This window comes from Harpia harpyja, chromosome 8, assembly GCF_026419915.1.
Source record: "Harpia harpyja isolate bHarHar1 chromosome 8, bHarHar1 primary haplotype, whole genome shotgun sequence".
Lineage (NCBI taxonomy): Eukaryota > Metazoa > Chordata > Aves > Accipitriformes > Accipitridae > Harpia > Harpia harpyja.
This window is the reverse complement of record NC_068947.1, coordinates 12,323,985-12,343,568: the sequence shown is the minus strand read 5'-3', so window position 1 is coordinate 12,343,568 and position 19,584 is coordinate 12,323,985. Positions and strand designations below refer to the sequence as shown.

The following is a 19,584-nucleotide window of genomic DNA, read 5'->3' as shown; positions in this document are numbered from 1 at the left end:
TTAAAGGGAGATGCAGTTTCTACTTTAAGTAGGAAAAAATATCAGGGGGTTCTGTGGCTGTTTGGCTCGTGCTTTTTGCAAGTTGCTTGTAACTGAAGATAGAAAGATACTCAAGCAAGGTTAAGTTCTTTAAGGAACTGTAAAAAAGGCCAAGCCAACATCAATTAAAAAATAGGAGATCCCACATGATGATGATGATTGTTGTGATAATTTGGGATGGCTAATCATGTATACAAACAAATGCACTGTGATGGGTCTGACCTTTTCTGCTGTAAAGAGACAAATCTTCATTTTTGTGTGTGTGTGTGCGCCAGTCAGAACAGACAGTGCCTGGGTGCTTTCCCATCCTGGTGCAAAAGTGCAGCCACATGATTCATGCAAATCACTGTTCTTGGAGGAGCATTTCCTGACTAGTTTTGCCTCTGCTAAATGGTTGTTACAGCAGAAATGGCAAACATCAACATACACAGATGCTCTGCTCTGGCTGTAACTACCCCATCTATATCTGACATTAGCATGTGCTTTTCCACCCCAGAGAACAAATGCCCTCTCCGTAAGACAATGACATTTCCATGATACGCCTGCTCAGAAGAATAAAGAGGCTTGAAGTATTTCCTTCTCCAGTTCATGCACCCCCATACAGGAGACAGTAAACGCGGAGAGCTAAAGCAGCTCTGGGACATGCCTGTTTATGCTCCACCTCCAAGTGTTAAGAGTCTGCTAAACTTAATCTACTGCCCAGGGCATCAGCCATTTCAGCTGAGCTGGTCAGGGTTTGGGGCAGACGATTTTTCATTTGGATTCACAAGGGGCATGGGACCATATTGTCAAAAAGCAACTACGCATTGTCCTTTCCCCGAGATACTGGATGAAACTGTGGTTTTTCTTATATGACAGGATGATTCTGTAAAAGCTGTGCTAATGCGAGACCTTTTGATGCTGAGTAGCGGCTTTTGCTTTTATCTGTGGACCAAAATCATCTCCTTAGAAGACAAGATTGATGATAATCAAGAGCAGTGCATTAGCTTTTGAAGTAGGAACTTTGTAGGGTTTGGGGAGATGATGTAAAGACTTTTTTTTTTTAACCTCTGATTCACTACTTAAAAATCTCAGCTAGAAGGATGTGTGAGGCTGAGCAGGAATCAACATCTGCCAGTGACAAGCTTAAAAGCATCAGACTGTGCAACACCCATCTGTGTTTGCAATGGTCCAGTGCAACTCTGAAACCCTGGTTCTGCAAACATTATTGTAAGGCAGAAAGGTTTGTTTATTGACTGGGAGAAAGTGAAGGAAAGATACCACTGGGATCATGGAGCAAAGCTGAGCATGTGTGTAAGTGTTTGAAATGTGCGGCCTAAGTAATACCACACTAGGAGTCAGAGTTTCTTTTATTGGTGTTACCAGCATAGGTAGTGCAAGATGAGAGGGAAGAGACAAAATAAAACCGAACATTTTATTGAGTGCCTTAAGTGGGTTGCTTGTGCCAGGCAGGCGATACTCTACAGGGGACAAATGGTTATACAGATAAATTAAAAGCTGCAAAAGGTAACTGTTAGCACTTATTCAATTTTGGATGAAATAAACAGCATAGGGTTACCCGCACTGGTGAGGTGGTCAGGATAAATCAACAGACCTGCAGCTGGAAGTACATGTTTATCTAACTAACTAAGCTTTGAAATACACATGGTTGCTGAAAATGAAAACGCACTGCAGGATCAGGAAACCAGAAGGCAAATAAAATAAATGTATTATTTCTTTTTTAAAGAAGCACCATCGAATTTTCCCCTCAGTTTTCTGATGACCTGCTGGGTGATTTCTGAACGTTTGTGGTTTGGCGGCCGGGGTGACAGGTGGGTCGCCGGGGACGGCGGGCAGCACGGGCTCAAGGAGCGGCTCTTCTCTCCCCGGCGGGCTGGGGCCCCGCCGAGGAGCCGCCGCCGCCCCCTCAGCCCCGCGGCGGCGAGGCCCGGGAAGCCGCGGCCGGCGCGGGAGGCCGGGCCGGGGGCAGCGCTTCCCCCTCGCAGAGGCTTCGCCGACCGCTACAGAGGCGGCCCGGAGCCTCCGCGGGGCCCGCTGCCGGCACGGACCGGCCCACGGCGCGACTCCTGCCAGCCGCCGCGGCCCGGCCCGGTCCGCCCCGGCGGGGGTGCCCGGCTGCCCGCCGAGCCCAGCCGAGCCGTGCGGAGCCCGGCCGTGGCGCGGCCCGCCCCGCCGCCGCGGGGCGCCCTCCTCCTCCTCCGCGGCGCGGCGGGGAGGGGAGGGGCCCAGGCAGACCGGTCCCGCCGCGCAGCTCCCGCGGCCGGCTGGCGATCCGCAGCCGCGCCCGGCCGCTCGGCTCGGCGCAGGCCAGGCAGGAAGAAGGAAGCTACCGGCGGCGGGAGGGCGAGAGCAGCGGCAGCGGGTAGGCTTGGCGGGCGGACGCGGAGGGGGGGGCCGCCGTGCACCTGCCGTTCCCGCGGCGGGGGCGGAGCGGGGGCGTCGCCGCCGGTTCCCGCCTGTGCGGCGGCGGCCCCTTCCCCCGCGGGGCTGCTCGGGAGTGGCGGCGGCCGGGCGGGGGCTGACCCGGGCGCGGCGGCGCCGGCTCTCCGCTGGTAGGCGTTGAGAAGGCGGCTGCGGTGCTGCCGGGGCTCAGGCGTTCACCTTCCCGGCCACCGCCGCCCCCCGGCTCTCCGCTTTCTTTTCTCTCCCCTTTTGTCTTGCCTTCCCCCTTCCGTTTCTTGACGGGCTTGGGTCGCTTGGGTCAGGCCTCGGGACCCGGGGAGGGTTGTTTTGGGGGCACCCCCAGGATTCGTTGTCAGCGGCGGGAGTAGCCGTAGGCGTGTGCCCCTAAGGCTGCGCGGCTGCAGGCGGGAGCCCGCTGAGCAGTTGTAACCCAGGGGCAGAGACCAGCCCTCGGCTGGCATTGAACGGCCTGAAGCCTCCCCGTGGGGTGCGAGCCGGGTGGGGTGCTCCTGGAGGCCACAGCCCCTCGTACCGCTGGGGAAGGCCCGCCAAGGGAGAGGCATGTGCTGGGCACCTTCTCCTCGCTCAGCTCCTGGCCGGGCCCCGCAGGGTGAGGGTGTGCTGTCCTTGGCCTGGGCTCGGCGTTTAGGGAGGCTGGGTGGCTGCCCTGGCTTCCAGTGGGTCATCTCGTGTGGTGCGGTGCCGTGGGTAATGCTGGGTCCCGGGGCGCAGGTGTGGATTCACTCTGTATTCACAAGGACTCTGGTCCCCTGCCGTTGAGCCAGGACTAACTGTTTTCTGCTTTCTTATTAAATGGAAGGAGTATGGCCATTTAGGGTCCAAAGCTGATAGATTTGGCAGTTTATGGCTCAGGTGCAGAGCTGCTGGGTATTAAGCACAATATGCATTTGATTTGCATGTGTCTACAGGCCTTTTGAGTCCTTAAGGACACCCTGATGAGGACTTGCATTACCCGCTGTCTCTGCATACGCAGAATTAATGTCTGCCCTCCAGGGCAACTGTGCGTAACGGGGGCAGGGGCCAGGCAGGAGCTTCACTCTCTCTCTCCAGCGCGCAGCACAGCTGAGCCAAGGTTTGCAGTATTTGCAGTGGTAAAGGCCAGTCACGACTGACTGTATTTTCCTCAGGGAGGGAGCTATGTTTCAGCCAGTGCAGCAGGAAGCCTGAAGAAGCAATACAAAGTTTGGAAGGTGAATATGGATTCAAAGTAAGTACCCAGAGTATTGCTTTATACATTGCAGTACAACAAGGAGGAAGTGAAAGTATTTGTTTTTGCTGTCGGGTAAAATAGTTGCTGAAAATGAAAGAATGTAAAACCAGTTCGAGTGATTGAATTGGAGTTTGTCCTTGGGCTTCATTAGTAAAACAGAAATATAAACGATGTATTAGTAAACCACCGGTTATGTGTTGTAGCCTGTTAATGTCATTTCTGAAGAATAGCTTGGTTTTAAAAGCTGGTTTAACCTACAGCAGGATGTGATCTTTATAACCTGTTATCACAAGTTTTATTGCCCCAAGTTTCTTTGCTTTTGTGGAGGAAGTTTTATTTGTTTATTAAAAGCACATGAATGTCAGAGGAACTTACGGGTATATGGGGACAGAGATAAGCTGTTGGCGAGTAAATGAGAGCTCAGGTGTCTCTGCCTGCAGTAGATAAAATGAAATCAGCCCCTGTCAAATAGAGTTACAGTGCAGTTCTCTAAATGCTGCTGATTGTCCAGTCGTCTTTGCTAGGGCCTTGTGACTTTGGATTTACGGCAAGGATACACTGTTAGGAGGTGGTGTGAGTATGATCTGGGCAGCAGGTGCACAGATGTGCAACCTTGTGTGACCGCTTAGCATCGAAACCTTTTGTAAGATGTGTGAAGTCTTTTTCTGCTTACACTGAAGCTGTTAAATAGTAACCTGTTAAAACAATTACTTTTCTATGATGACAATTGCCTTGTCCCATTATATTTTAAGGGAACTGTTTAAAGAGGTTTATGAACTCAGATTTTTGTTCTTTGCTGGCCTCTCATTTTTTTCCCAGTAGATATTTGTCACCTCACTTAAGTTAAATAGTAGTTTTGGTGTTTGGGATAACTGTGAGAGAGGGGAAATAGGGTTTAGGATCACCCTGAAATAGATCTGTTGCTGCTGGGAGGAAAATTCACTCCTACTCTGGGCTGCTTGTGCCCACCTTTTTTTCTTCTTTACCTTTCTTCTCCCACTGAAGCACAGCTCACTTCAACCAAACCCGAAATTACTGACAAGCTGTTGTTGGTTTGAAATTAAGAGTTCAGCTGACCTAACTAGCTAGCTGTGGCTGTAAGTGGCAGTCCCACATTTAGTCCCTGCCTTTATGCTCCTGCTGCTTTGGATTCATCCTACATAGCAGTGAGTTAATATTCTCTACTGGATCAGCTGGTTTAGGGCAGGTTTTCTGATGGATCAGCCACCTGAACCATGGCTGTATGACTGCAAGGTGTGACACAGAGGGAGGCAGGGACCTGCAGCTGGGGGTGGGAGAGGGGAGGAGGGTGTAGGGTTGCACTTTCCCTAACCTCTGCAACCTCAGAGAGGAGGTAGGAAACTCTTGTTGGGTGGGAATGATTGTGGGGTTTGCTGATTAATTGCACAATCAGTTATCTGATTCAGGGGCAGGGGGAGGAGGTGGAACATGCCAAACGAGATTAGCAAGTCAATTCACTTTTAGGGCAGGGATGTGTCAAGCTGACCCAGGACACTGTTGAAAAAATAGAGGTATGACAAAAATGTGTTAGCATAAAGGAGCAGACCCTTGATCTTTTGGTGGGATACTCTGTTATGTGAAGAGGTGGTAGTTTTCCTCCATTCCTGGGGAAAAAGCCTATGTGGATAGTGAAGCTTTCAAGTTGCCAGCTTTGACACAGCAGATACTGTTTGGTGCTGTCATTCAGCTGGCTGAGGAGGAGTAGTTTTAATTTGTGTAGTAAGATGGGGCAATAAAGATGAGAGGAGAGGGTCTCACACCTTTGCCTGCCCTGTGGCAGCCTCTGAAATTCCCAGGTTAATAAAAACCCTTGGTCTTGGGAGGTGTGTTTTCTTCAAAGGAGATTTTGCTTTAGCTCACCTCCCGTTGTTTACCAGGAGAGCTTGTCCTGTATCCTACCAGCTTCCCATCAGGAGCGTGGCAGTGGCTGGTGCTGGCGTTAAGCCCACTAGCTGGGGTACCGGGAAGGTGAGGGTTATGCTGCAGACCCTGGTGTGTTATTTGGCATCCTGCTGGGGTGGCTCTGCTCTTAGCACACAGGGAGGCTCTGTTTGTATGCATGAGTTGCAGTGACAGCTTTTGCCTACATTGCCTTTTGTCATCTTACTCAACAGTTGGCTCAGACTTGCTGTGAAATAACAGTGCAGCTAGTTCCTGCTGCCGTACCTGTAATAAAGGGTGCTGTGCATCTTTTTCTGTTGAGGGGTTTCGCCAAATTTGAGTAAACAGGAGGAACTCTACAAGATTTTTAAATGAAACTGAATTGATGCTGCCACAGTCTCAGTCCTCCCTGTATGGCACATACGCACGTGAGCCTGCCTTCTCCCTTGTGCTGGATGAGCTGGCGTGGGGAGCTCAAGTGGTGAAGAAACTTTTTTTTTTTTCTTTTCCAAGTTTTCTGACGATACGGTGCTCTGTGCAGCACTGATACTGGGACAGGGAAACTGGAAGAGGGAGTGCTGGTCAAGTCTTGGTGGCAGCATTGTTCAGCAGCACCCACTCTCAAGCTGGAGGAGTCTCTATTCTGTGCTGAAAACACTACAGTCATTTTTGAACAAATTTCAACCTCATGAATTTTTCTGGTGTGTTAAAATAGATCTTTGTAAGATGGGGAATTGCCTATTTGTAGTCTTTCTGGGACAAAAGCAGAGCGTTTTGACATCAGCTGGCTTTGGATCATGTTCTAAGTGCATCTTTCCTTTGTGTCCCCGCTGCTTTATACTATGCTGACTTCTTCAAAATAGATTATACATGATAAAATTCAGAAAAGGCTGGGATTTATATTGACTTAAAATTCTCCATTACATTTTTGATGTCTAGGAGGTTAGTTATGGTAATTACTTGTCTCTGAAAGAAATAATTGCTGATTCAAATGTTATGATTAGAAAATGTTACAATAACTCGATAAGAGTATTTACTTATCAGCTTCTCTTATTTGAAGATCAGCAATTAACAAAGGCAGAGTGAAGAATTTGCCACGTCGTGACTGAAGGTACAAGAAAAAAAACCTACGGGGAGATCAACTCAGCAGCGTATCTTCCACGTTTGTTAACAGCCTACCATTGCACGGCTTTGGGAGGATCTTTGTTATTGTATTCTGAAGAACAGATAACGTTGCCACAAGTACATAAGCGTGTCACCTAAAATTTGATACCAGCTATAGAGTAGATGGCTCAGCTTCCTCCTGGGATTCGCTTCATCACTTCATTTTCACGAGATCAGTGGTAAGTCTTGAAGTATACTGGTGATCTTTGTTTTGGACAACACGAGTTTGATACTGTTGCCTTGCTCTGTTTCTGCTTTTTCATTGCTTAATATATACAGCAAGAAAATATAGTCAGTTGTATAATAAATAATGCTGACATTTAAAAGTGAGATACTTTGTTGGGGGAACCCAGACAAGACCCTTACTAGTCGAGTATGCTAGAGAATAAAGCCTTTTGTCCTTTTCTTTGCAAGGTATGTATTTGAAGGGATAAATTTCAGATTTTTATTTTCAAACTCTTAGGTGGGACAGGTGCTCGAGGTTAGCTTTCTCTTCTTATGAAGAAGTGTATTTTCTCCCCCATAATTTGATGTGTAATATAGACTTGTAGAATTACAGTTTTAGTTCTTGCTACTGTAATATTAAAATAAAATTTAAAAAAAAACCCCAAAACAAAACCAAAACCTCTTTGCTTTAGGAAAACTAATCCTGGAAGTTGGATGGTATCAGTTCTTGTGCTTTCTGAGAGAATACTGAGTCAATTGTGTGTGTGTAACAAAAAAATAACAAATGAAAGACCAAGCGCTTCCCATTTGAGCAACTTTTATCACATGCTTTCTCTAGTAGAGCAGCAAGGACAAAGTCATTTCAGTTTGATCACTTGTGAGGATGTTTTCAGTTATGGGGGTGAATAACTCAACTCGTGGGATAACTCACTAGTTTTTTTGATGTCTCTGTGAATGTGCCAGATCTATAAAACACCACCCTTGTTATGTAGAAGTTTGAGGCAGAAAATTATTTTTGAAATGTTAATTAAAAATTAGGGACCCTAGTAGGCTGTGTGATATCAGGTCTTTGTACATATATATGTACTTTTATTTACAGATGTTAATTTTAAGATCGAGGCTAGAATGTTCCAGTAGATACGCTCTGATCTTTGTGTGTTGTTAAAAGCACCAATCCACAAAACGTTCTCCTTAAACAACCGAAACTGTTGAAGGTAGAGAATAGAATAGATCAGATCGTTATCTTTCTGTAATGCTTGTAGTGACAGGGAGTTTGAGATACCCTTTTCATTCAGATGAACTGCAGAGAAAGACCCAAGGATGCCAGTGAGGTGGAGTACAAGGGAAAATTCCTTCCCAATCCTGGTTAATTATGTTCATGCGCTCCAGCCGACAGTATACACAGTCAGTGTCAGTCCCCCCATCCATCTCTAGAAATGGCTGATTTCTGTTGTTCCAGAGGAAGGCCAAAGTAAAGCAAAATCCTAAAAGCAGTAAGGAAAGAAAGAAGTAATAACCCACAGTAGCCAAACTGACAATTCACAGAGCCATCATTTATGTCCTAATTGTACCAGAAAACCAGAAGATAGAGTGAAATGTGAAATCTGGTTATCAGTACGTTTAATGTTGAACTGCCTTATAATAGCCCCCGAAGGAAGGTTGTAAACAAGGCAGATCAGCTCTGCGGACACCAGAGCACTGCCATGTTGTCCTGCCTCTACCCATGTGCTACCAAGCTCCCTCCCAAAGCCAGATCAGAGCAGATGTTGTAAAGCAGTGTAACTGCTAGGATGGTTTTTCAGGCTATTGGAGAACATAAAAATAGTTGTCTTTCACTATTCCAAGATTTCACTATTCCAAGATTACCAATGACTTGTGTAATATTTTTATGTAACTCAGTGCTAAAAGTAAATCTGAATACAATAATTTTCAAATACTCTTTTTTTTTTTTATGTTGTAGGTACAGAGCCTTCATTTTTTCTCTCACTTTCTTGTTGTATGCCAGCTTCCATTTATCAAGGAAACCTATTAGTATAGTTAAGGTAAGCAAGGTTGTGTCCTTGTTTAAACATCCTTCTACTCCTGTCAAACACGGAAGTAGTCATCTTTTTCAGTATTTCCTTTTGAGAAAGGCAGTGTTAAACTTTAACTTGGAATGGTTTAAAAGATGAAAAACTGATAAAGCTAGTACACAGTGACATTTACTTGATAAACTTTAGTGAAACCATACCTAGAATATTGTGTATACGTCTAATCTTTGGACTTAAGACTTGAAACAGCTATGCCTACACCTAATTCATGTGAATTAATCTATTTATAGATACTTAAGAGTTTACAAGTTTACATTTAAATGTTTGAGAAAAGTTGCTCATAATCTATGAGTCAAACATGACAAAATTCGACTGGCATTTACAAGACTGTTGGACATCATAGTTCTAGTTTTCTGTACACTTGGGACTCTGTTCCTAGTGAAGCTGGTGGCAAAATATTATCTAATTCTAGGTTTGTTAGTTTAATCTTCGGTCTTTATAGCTTGCCAAACACAGATCAAATCCCCCCAGGGCTGTATTGTATATAACTGATGAGCAACAATGGGCAAAGCAACTTGATGTTAGTGAGCAATTTTGAAATTCTGCAGTATGAGGAACACCAGTTCACTGTAGCATGTAATAGTGGCTTCACCTAGCAAAATACCAAGCAATTAATAATGGCTAACAATTTTACTGATTTCAGTAGGTTTGACACAGGTTCATATAGAGCTAGAATTGTTAAATTTGTTGCTGTGTGGGTATTAACAGTCACAAGTGCATTTTCCATTTTCAAATTTCCTTTCTGTATCAGGGAGAGCTGCATAAGCATTGCAGTGCTTCACATGAAGTTGAAGTCAACTCCTACAAAGAATATGCTGCCCAGATTCAGCCTGTCAAAAAGCCATCTAATATATCTCAGTGCGGTTGGGAGCCATTTGGTAAGGGTTGGGGTTTTTTTTGTTTTTGTTTTTTTCTTTCATAATAATGAGATGATATTCATAATTAGATTATTTGCCTCTTGCTGTTTCTTCTTCATGAGTGGAGGGATTCAGGAGATGTGTATGGGAGGGGTGTTTTGTTTTCCATGTTCTCATTGATTTTTCCAAAGAAAGTTAAGTTGTGACTTATGATGTCTTTCCTACTTAAAGTCACTTAAACAACTGACATTATTTTACCTGTTATAGCTATGAGATGGTTTCAGTAGATCAGTTTTCAGTCAGAAAATGGGATTTGTCTTTAGAATGTCTATTAAGGAAAAAAAGAGTGAAGAATAAAATCATTATAATTTTCTGCTGTTTTAATTCAAGGTCCAGCAATCATTTAAATGAAATTCCTTGGTGTTTATCTAAATTGCAACTTTTCAGAGTCCTTATCTGCCAGAAAGAATGTTTTTCTCCCCATTTTAATGGAGAAAAATGGGGTACTTTGTTGTAGAATAGAGTTGACAACTTACTGAATAGCTTATGACCCTGGCCTTTCACTTAAATAGAAAAAAAAATTGCCTACTTACAATTAAATTTGAATTTAATAGAGATTTTGAATCATTCCTTGACACTTTTATCACTAACAAGAACATCTGTGAAGTATGGTCCATTCTGTCAATGTGCCAGTCCAGTCTATCTATCCCTCAATTCTAATTATTCTTTAATTAGCAATTAAAAAAAGTCCTACTCTCTTCAAAGATAATTAAAGATCTGAGCTCTGGGTTTTCTGTGGACAAAATTCTGTGTATTAACTGCCTGCTGCAAGGTAATCGGTCTACTGATTTTATTTAGTCCCGCAACATTCCAAATGTATTGGGATGCAGTTAAACTTGGTTGCTGTTTCTTGTCCCTGGACCAAGGGGAGACTGAGTTTACTTGTCTAAAACACTAGTTAGCTTTCTTAATGGAGACTTCTGAGCTCCAGTGTCGTCCTTTTTCCATGAACACACAGGTTATTGCAAAGCTACCCCCTTGGGATGGCACTCTAGACTTGTTCTTTCAGCTCTGTTTTTCAGGCAACATAGCTGGCAAGCTGGGAGTAACACTGAAAGAAGGAATGCTTTAATAACTGTGACTTTATTTGCAAAGTCAATGGGAATTGTGGCTCCTTGAAAATACACAAAGTGTCTTTCTTGGTATGAGCTCAGGTCTCTTGAGACTAGACTTGGTGTTTCTGTCTGGGTGGAGTCCCTCCTGCTCCCTCCATCCTGCCTGCAAGTCCCATTTAGTTGTGATTATGGTCGTTTGCTGTACAGAGCAGAACCCTGGGGTTTTTTTGAACAAAACTTCTATCTCTGTGCCTTATGAGTAGTTGGAAAATGAAATGCAAAAGGCTTTAAACATTTAAAAAAATATATATTAAGCTGATTCCTTAAATGCCTATATGATGGTGGATTTTTTTAGCCATTTTGACTGTTAGGACCTCACACATTTGCAACACATCTTTCCACTTTGTTAAAGTCTGTTAAAGTTTGGGTTTTCTTTTGCCTAAGGACCTATAAGAAAAGGGCACCTTGTTAATAACTGATGTTTTTTTCTTTTCCAAAATGCTGTTTTGAATAAGGTGGAATTAAGAATGGGCCTACCAATATTTTCCTAATATGTTACAGGCAAAAGGGTCAGTTGTAGAGGTTTTTTTTTTGTTTTGTTAAAAAGTTTTGCAAAGTGCATGCTTAAGTCTAAACGTGCCTATTGAAAATTAAATGTCAGTGCACATTCACTAACATTTTTCTTGTAATATGTAAAAATGGTTGGGAAGTTATTGGTACATTAAAACTGATAATTTGTTTTGAAAATTATTCTTAGATAAGAACAACTACAAACAGTTACTGGGAGCACTGGATTACTCATTTCTGTGTGCATATGCAATTGGAATGTATTTAAGGTAAACCTCATTCTCTTGGAAACCTGCTTTATCACTTTGTGTTAATTTATGAGGCTGTACTACTTCTGAGATATTGCCCTTTCCTGCTGTAAAGTTTCTGGTGAAGAGAGTGAGAACTTGGTTGCTGAGTAAAAAAACCACATCATCCTGAGTCCCTGGTGGTATCATACCTGTTGGTATATAGAAAGCTTCTTACTTGCACCCATCCTGACTGCCTTGTGCAGGAATGCTTTCTGACTTGCAGTCTAGCCTGTCTTGCCTTCATATGGAATATGAAGGAATATATGTGTCCTGGTTTCAGCTGGGATAGAGTTAATTGTCTTCCTAGTAGCTGGTACGGTGCTATGTTTTGAGTTCAGTATGCGAAGAATGTTGATAACACTGATGTTTTCAGTTGTTGCTAAGTAGTGTTTAGACTAAGTCAAGGATTTTTTGGCTTCTCATGCCCAGCCAGCGAGGAAGCTGGAGGGGCACAAGAAGTTGGCACAGGACACAGCCAGGGCAGCTGACCCAAACTGGCCAACGGTGTATTCCATACCATGGGACGTCCCATCCAGTATAGGAACTGGGGGGGGAGGGGCAGGGGATCACCGCTCGGGGACTAACTGGGTGTCGATCGGCGGGTGGTGAGCAATTGCACTGCACGTCATTTGTACATTCCAATCCTTTTATTATTACTGTTGTCATTTTATTAGTGTTGTCATTATCATTATTAGTTTCTTCTTTTCTGTTCTATTAAACCGTTCTTATCTCAACCCACGGGTTTTGCTTCTTTTCCCGATTTTCTCCCCCATCCCACTGGGGGGGGGGGGGCAGTGAGTGAGCGGCTGCGTGGTGTTTAGTTGCTGGCTGGGGTTAAACCACGACAATATGCTAGAATATATGTCCGTAAACTTTATCAGTCTCCAGCTTGCACGTGTAGACTAAACTGATTGTCCTGGCTTTCTCTATAGTCAAAGGACAGAAGCAGACACCTCCTAACAAATAATGCCGAACCCATCTTAAAATGTGCAATATTAGCTGCTGTTTGGAGATGCTTCTTTTTATTGACTAAAACCTGAACCTTCGTAACTCGAATCGTTAGCAAGGGAGACAAGTCTCACCTTAAATGGCCGCAGTCATGTCCTGCCTTACAGGTCATTTGGAAAATGACTCCTTAAGTAAATGACTTCCAGTGTGTTCCAGGTGAGTATTTCCCTGAAAGATGGTTGTGCAGATGTCAGCACTTGGCAATTAGTGAACATGAAATGTTTGTTGTTTTTTTCTATCAAGTGCTAAGCATTGCTCATTTGCTGCTGTGAAGGAAAACAGCAGTTACCAATAAAGTTTCTCCTCAACCGGAATTAAACAACACAAAATATTCTTATTTGTGAAGGCTTGGGGCATGATCTAATTTTTAACTATTGCCTTTCTTTTTATTTCCTTCTGCATTCCAAGTGGAATAATAGGAGAACGGCTACCTATCCGGTACTATCTGACAGTCGGGATGCTTGCTAGCGGACTCTTCACTGCAATGTTTGGATTGGGTTATTTCTATAATATACATAATCTGTGGTTTTACATAATGGCCCAGGTAGGCACGATGTTATTTACATACTCTGAGTTTCCGTGGTGCTGTTTAATGTTGTATTGGATTTTTTTCAGTTGCAAACAATGATTAGTGGTTGGATGGGAGGATGTAAATTCTGGCATACATTGTCGTTGATGACAGGCGGAAATGATAGTGGGTAGCCCCAGGTTTTATTTTTGAAAAACATTTTTTTAGTGGAAGAAATCTTTGAAAACAAATTAAAGTGTTTCAGTCTGTGTCAAGTCAGTGATCAAATCGTAGCAAGCTTAAGTGTGGGAGAGTTTTAAAACAAATGTATTTACTTTTGTCAGTCTGCCAAGACCTGAGTGATGTATCCTGGCTTTCTCTGCAGGAAAATTACGTTTATACTGCTAATGATAAACAGTCTCCCACATTGGTGTGGCTGAGAACAGGCAGCTTCTGTAATGAGATCCATTGTGTGGGATTTTTCAGAGCACTTGTAGATCTAATCAGGCATCATGAGAATATTTACCATCGACCTAAAATGGAATTTAGATCAGGACCAGGATATGGTTAGCACTTCTGAGTCATTTTGGACAGGTCTGCACCTTGCCCTGCTGCTTTCTTGGTGCTACTGCAGTAGCACTTTCACCGCTGGCACGTTTGCATGGCATTGTGCAACATGGCATGCAGCGATACTAACTTGGGTACTGCAAGCTTTTATAACCATTTCACCAAGTCATCCGTTTAACCATGTCACTGCCCCAGCGCTCTTGGCTTATGTGGTTTCCAAGACAGGAGCTGGCTCCTTTAGGGTTAATCTAACTATCTCTACCAATGCTGCACTGCCTGAGGTGGTCAGTGAATCCTGTAAGACCAAGGGTGGTCTTGAACCACCAGCCTAATTGGTTTTTGTTGGGTAGAGTGAGGTTGTTTTGTTGTGTGTTCAAATGCTCATTGAACATGTGAATTATTGTATTGTGATCTTTGTGTTAATGTGTAATTCTAGATAGGGAGTTTTTTAGGAGTGCAGTTAGGGTTATGATCTGTGCAGCATGGGGGTTGAAATAGTTCTTATATCAGCCTCAATATAGTAAGTTTCTCCTCTCAGTTTATTTACAGGTGTCTGTTAAGAATTTTAAAGTTAATGTTCAAAGTTACCCAGTCTCTCCCCTAAAGTTTTCTTTTTTTCTACCTTGTTCGATTGCAAACATGCTTTGCCGTATGTTCAAATTGAGATAAGTATTATGTTGCTGTTACTGTGAGGAATTTGTTTCTTTGTTCAGTTCAGTGCAACGTGGGTTTTGGTAAGCATGTGATTGAATTACAGTCTTCTGTGTTTTAAATCATAAAACAGTTGGAAAGATGTAGGTAGAGGGAAGAATCTCTGCAAAACATTGTAACTTGTTTATTCTTGGAAAAGAATGCTTTCAAAACCCTCCACTAAATTTCTAAATTCAAAGCATTTGTGTAGGCTTCCTTTTCCCAATGCAGCACTCAGCAGGAATTGTGTAGGAACCTGACTATTATAGGGTATGTTTATTTATTATTATTTTTATATACTTTCAGATAGCTAATGGGTTGGTGCAAACTACGGGCTGGCCAAGTGTCGTTACATGTATTGGCAACTGGTTTGGAAAAGGAAGGTAAATAATATGTAATCCAAAGTTTTGGAAGTACAAATCAATACATTCCGGGCTGTAATATTATAGAAAATTTAAATATCTTTCTTTTGGTTCAGTGTTTTTGGGGATGAAACAAGCAGGTAGATCTTTGAGAGGAGTTTCCTTTGTTATGCTGATTAGTTTATATATTGCTTTGACATACTTTCCCTCATGTCAAAACAGTGTTTTGTGGTAGCTCTTTAGTCTGATGTTTAATTTTTCAGGTGAAATATTTCAAAATTGAATTAAGAATACTTCTTGCAAATATTAACAGTCTAAACCCATTTTTAATAAAGACTGTTATTATGCTATTTTAATGTGGACTTTCCCATGTTTTCATTTGTGTTTCAAAGCAGTTGTCAGGGTGTAACTCTAAAAGTATCTTTTTTTCTAACACACTTACAGAAACTCCAAAATTTAATTAAAAAAAGAAAATAGATATGGCAACTGATTTAACCTTTCTTTTTGTCACTTTCCTTAAATAATCTTTTTTTTTTCCTTAATCCTGCATATAGATTGCTCATAATGTTTATTTTGTCATACCACACAGGAGTTTTCCATAAATTTTGCAAGAGCTGCATGCTAAATCCATTGGCTCTGATACTGGTTGATGCATGTAGCATATACTAATGCTACTTCGGTGCCATCCATTGTAGTTACATACCATTGAATGAACGTTATTGTCAATCGGTTCAAGAGAAGGACATATGAAAATAAAGTGTATGCTTTTTATATAAAATCACGGGATAGTTAAGAAGATGTAGGCTCAAACTAGTTTTCCATAGTCCCTGCAGCCTTTTTTGTGAATGTTAAAAATGCAGAGAATGATAACTGTCATACAATACTGTATGTATTGGCGAGTCTGTGCAAAACAAGATTTTGCTTTGTGCAAAAGCAACACCCTTTACTTTTAGGAGGCCGCATAGTGGACTGGTGGATAGGGCTCTCACTTGAATGTCAGCGATCTGGTTCTTGTTTTCATTTTGCTACAAATTCGTGAAACATGAGCAGACCTCTTAGATCTTGTATTCAGCTAACGGAAAAGATTAGGTTTAGTTCAAATTAGGTTGCTCCAGGTAAACTGCTGCTCAGGGCAAGGCAGTTTTCCCATGACTTACAAGGGAAGAAAAACCTGCTAACTGTCGTGACTTCAGTAGGATTTTTCTGGTTTACATTAGCTCAGATGAAGCTATTCTACAGCAGCTCTAATCTGGGATTCCCAGGCAGACAGCAGTTTGATGTGTCTGTTAGCTGAGCCTGTGCAGGTGTTATCTTCTACGAGTGCCTAGCAAGTCCAGAATGTGATCAGAAAATACTGAATTTGCTCTACCTATCCTGTACATATTGTTTTCTTCTGCATGATAAGTCTAACATACCCTGAAAGCATCAGATTATCAGTGCAGTGTGTTTGCAGGAGGACTTTCATTCCCAGAAGCATCAGACTTGGCGTGCCCATGCTACGCAACATCTGCATACTTGTTTTTATCAGAGAAACTCTTATCCAGAAATATGCAAGCCCTAGTGGTGCCTTTGAAAGCAGGATGAGTTCTGTCGTGCACAGAGAAGTATTTAGAACACTTCTGTTAATATTTAGGTGCCTTGAAATTGCCAGATGAAAGACTGTAGCATAGAGAAGCAGTCCTTTAAAGAGCAATAGAATTGCAAATATTCACTAACCCCACAGATGAACAGTCATTTTTGATACACTTTTCTCAAGATAGTTATTGTTGGAATAATAAGAAATGTTTGTTTGTTTGTTTTTTTAATGCAGGAGAGGTTTGATCATGGGAATCTGGAATTCACACACTTCAGTGGGAAATATCTTGGGATCTTTAATTGCTGCTTATTGGGTGTCTACATGCTGGGGTCTCTCCTTTGTGATGCCTGGTGTTATCATTGCTGTGATGGGGATTGTTTGTTTCCTGTTTCTTATTGAACGTAAGTGCTTTAATGGGACAGAATTACGGAGGGCTCATTATGGGTGAAGAACACCAGCTGTTTAAGCTAAATGTCCCAGTGCAAAGTATATTCCTCAAGCTATGCCAATATTTAAAGAACTTCTTCCTAGAACACTAGATGGAGAAGAACCTGTGTACGTCTAAAGAGTTTGTACACTCAGACTCTGGCATACCTGAGAGAGTAACATTTCAGAATTCAGTACACTTGCCTGTTCAAGTGTATCATAGCAGAATGTCCCACCTGGCTGCAATGTATATTCTGTGCTACCATTCAACTCATGCCATCCATATTCTGTGCTATGAAATACAGAAGTCAGCTGATAGAGCAAGTTTTGTCACTTTAAATTAGAAATTAAAAAGCTTTGCCCCGTCTTATCCCTACATAGACTCAGAGATATTAGTATGAATGCTTATTTTACTGTTACTGTCCTATCTCAGGAAGTAAGAAGTTCTGCAAATAAAACTAGAATGCTGTAATGAGCTGGACTGCCAGAATAGCACTCAGTGTGGTCATAGGATGGGAAGGGTACCATGGAGCACCCTTTTCTTTTTCTCTGAAGCTACAGTTACACATTTCTACCAGGACTACTTCTGTGTTACCTGTACTGTTGGTTTATTGTTGGTAAATTACACTACTGGTAAGTGTTTTAAGAGATATTCATTATGCTTGTTTTCACTGCTAACTATGCATGGTATTGTATTTCAGATCCTAAAGATATAAGTTGCTCCTGCACACCATCCAGTGTAAGTGAATGCTTTTTCTATTTTGATTTTTTTGCCTCCTAATACACGTTTATTATGATAGTTCTGGAAATTAGATATTCTGCGTGGCCCTTTTGTGCCAGGCTGTTATAACTAACCCTGTACTTGAGGGAATGATTGGTCTTCTGTGCTTCACTGGTAAACCAGTAGCTTACTTTCAATCAAAGTAATGTGAATCAAGAGGTGAATTAGTTTATTTTAACTAAAGTTTGGAATAGATGATCTTATTACAGTAAACCAAGTAAAAACTGTTCATCTTTTTTTGATGAACTTTCTTACTTTCCTCCAGTCTTCCTGGGCATCTTCAGAGCATTTAGACCTATCTCCTGCTTTTGCCTTCCTTGCTTAGGCATTGCAGAAAGAGCAAACAGACCTTTTGCTGACATAGCGTCAAGGAACCATGCATCTATGGGCCTGGGGATGGAAGGTGGAATGTTCCCTTGGATAGAGGGAAGTACAGTAGGAGCGCATGGCTAGGGAAAAGAGGAAGCAAGAGATGGATAGGAAGCTGAGGTGAAGAGAGTGGAGCAGTCAACCAGTCTGTGACAGTGAGTTTAGTCATGATACAATATGGCCTTTATTTAACCAAAACTGACATTAATGAAGAGCTGTGAAAAGGAGAGAGAAATAATCTGTGCTTAGTGGTATGCGTTGCATGACAAATGAATGCTTTACTTTTTGTGGCATCACAGAATAATTTAGGTTGGAAGGGATGGGACCGCTGGACATTGTATGGTCCTACCCTCTGCTCGTAGTAGGTCTAAATTTGACATAGGATCAAATTGCTTAGGGCTTGCCTGTCAGATTTTGAAATCCTCAAGGATGGAGATGCTGTTTATACGTAGATGATTTTTTTTTTTTTTAAATATACAGTGTATTTTTAGGATGCGTTGATCATTTTTTACTGGCATCAAGGCAGTGGATCTTGCTATTGTATGAGAGCTTATACTTCAAGGGCTTTTAAATTTTGGCAAGGTAAGGAACTTCACTAAGCTGAAAATATACTATCACACCTACTGTCTGGATCACAAGGGAAAATGTGACTCTCTTGACACAAGAGTTTGAAAATCCAGCGTCAGAGATTGACCACTTAAGGCCTTGTTGAAGCAGGATCGAAGCGTGTGTGTGCAAATGTCTAAGCTTTCTTTGGGTTGCTGAACGTTGCATGTATACTTCCTTGTGCCATTGTGGCAGCAAAACTCGTTTTTAGTTGTTTCTAAAAGGAAAGCTTTCTCTTTAAGTATTAGTATAAGGTTGTTCAAATACTATTTTGAAAGTAGGTTGGAAGTGGTTAAGCTCTGGTACCGAGATGTTTGGCCAGTGCTTTTGAAACAAAAGTTTGTAAGACATTTTATGTACTCAAATTTAAGTAATGTAGAAAGCCATGTCAATGGAGAAAAGAAGTGCCTTAGAAAGAAGGCAACTACGTGAGAAGATAATTCCTTTCTTGCCTCGTGTAGCTGTGACTCAAGAGGAGGGCGGCAATCCAAATGGAACAAGAGAAAAATAAAAAGCAAGGAAAGGGAACAAGAAAGAGAGCATTAGGAAGACCAGCAGTATATAACGTCTCCCATAACAGAATGTCATTTGTAGCCCAGTTTTGTTTAGGAGTGTGTTTGCAGGGTCATCTCTGTTTCATGTTCCATAAGACTTTGGTATGTGTTTGTCTACTGTAACCAAAACCTACAGCAGCGTGTTCTCCAGGCTCTTTCTCCTTTGGCTCCCAGGGACCCGTGGGCAATCAGGTCTGCCACATTTTCAACTAGTTCTTTGGAAGAATAGTAGGGGGAGACTGGCAAAGAAGGTCTTAAGGTTTCCCATGTGCGAGGGCAAATCAGGGCTCTTGGGGAGAGTGTTGGAGGGAAGGTCCCAAGGGAATCCCACATATGTTTTCCAGTGCTAAGGGATTATACATGGAGATTGTTGGCACGTGTAGGTATATGTGAACTATACCTTTTAGTTCCGAGTATCACAGGTAGATTGTACAGGGATGATTGCTGGTTTTTTTATCACCCCCCCCAGTAGTTTCAGATAGATGGCTTTTTACATTTTAAATCCTTTCCTCTTCTTGAATAGTGACTGAAGG

The 19,584-nt window shown here is 42.4% G+C and overlaps 1 protein-coding gene across 8 annotated transcripts in view; it reads left to right on the top strand.

The window, feature by feature from the left end:
- The first annotated feature begins 2,251 nt into the window (after positions 1-2,251).
- SLC37A1 (solute carrier family 37 member 1) overlaps positions 2,252-19,584 on the top strand; it is a 39,515-nt gene continuing 22,182 nt past the window's right edge. For 2 of the 8 annotated variants that reach the window (XM_052794333.1, XM_052794340.1), the window contains exons 1-10: positions 2,252-2,401; positions 3,591-3,670; positions 6,636-6,918; positions 8,646-8,727; positions 9,527-9,653; positions 11,505-11,583; positions 13,021-13,156; positions 14,684-14,760; positions 16,550-16,716; positions 17,443-17,480. In XM_052794333.1, coding sequence (XP_052650293.1) covers positions 6,863-6,918; positions 8,646-8,727; positions 9,527-9,653; positions 11,505-11,583; positions 13,021-13,156; positions 14,684-14,760; positions 16,550-16,716; positions 17,443-17,480 — 762 coding nt within the window. In that variant the 5' untranslated portion in view covers positions 2,252-2,401; positions 3,591-3,670; positions 6,636-6,862. Of the gene's footprint in view, positions 2,402-3,590; positions 3,671-5,940; positions 6,057-6,635; positions 6,919-8,645; positions 8,728-9,526; positions 9,654-11,504; positions 11,584-13,020; positions 13,157-14,683; positions 14,761-16,549; positions 16,717-17,442; positions 17,481-19,584 lie in introns of those variants that run through there. The other 6 variants (XM_052794339.1, XM_052794334.1, XM_052794336.1 and 3 more) reach the window with 6 other exon arrangements.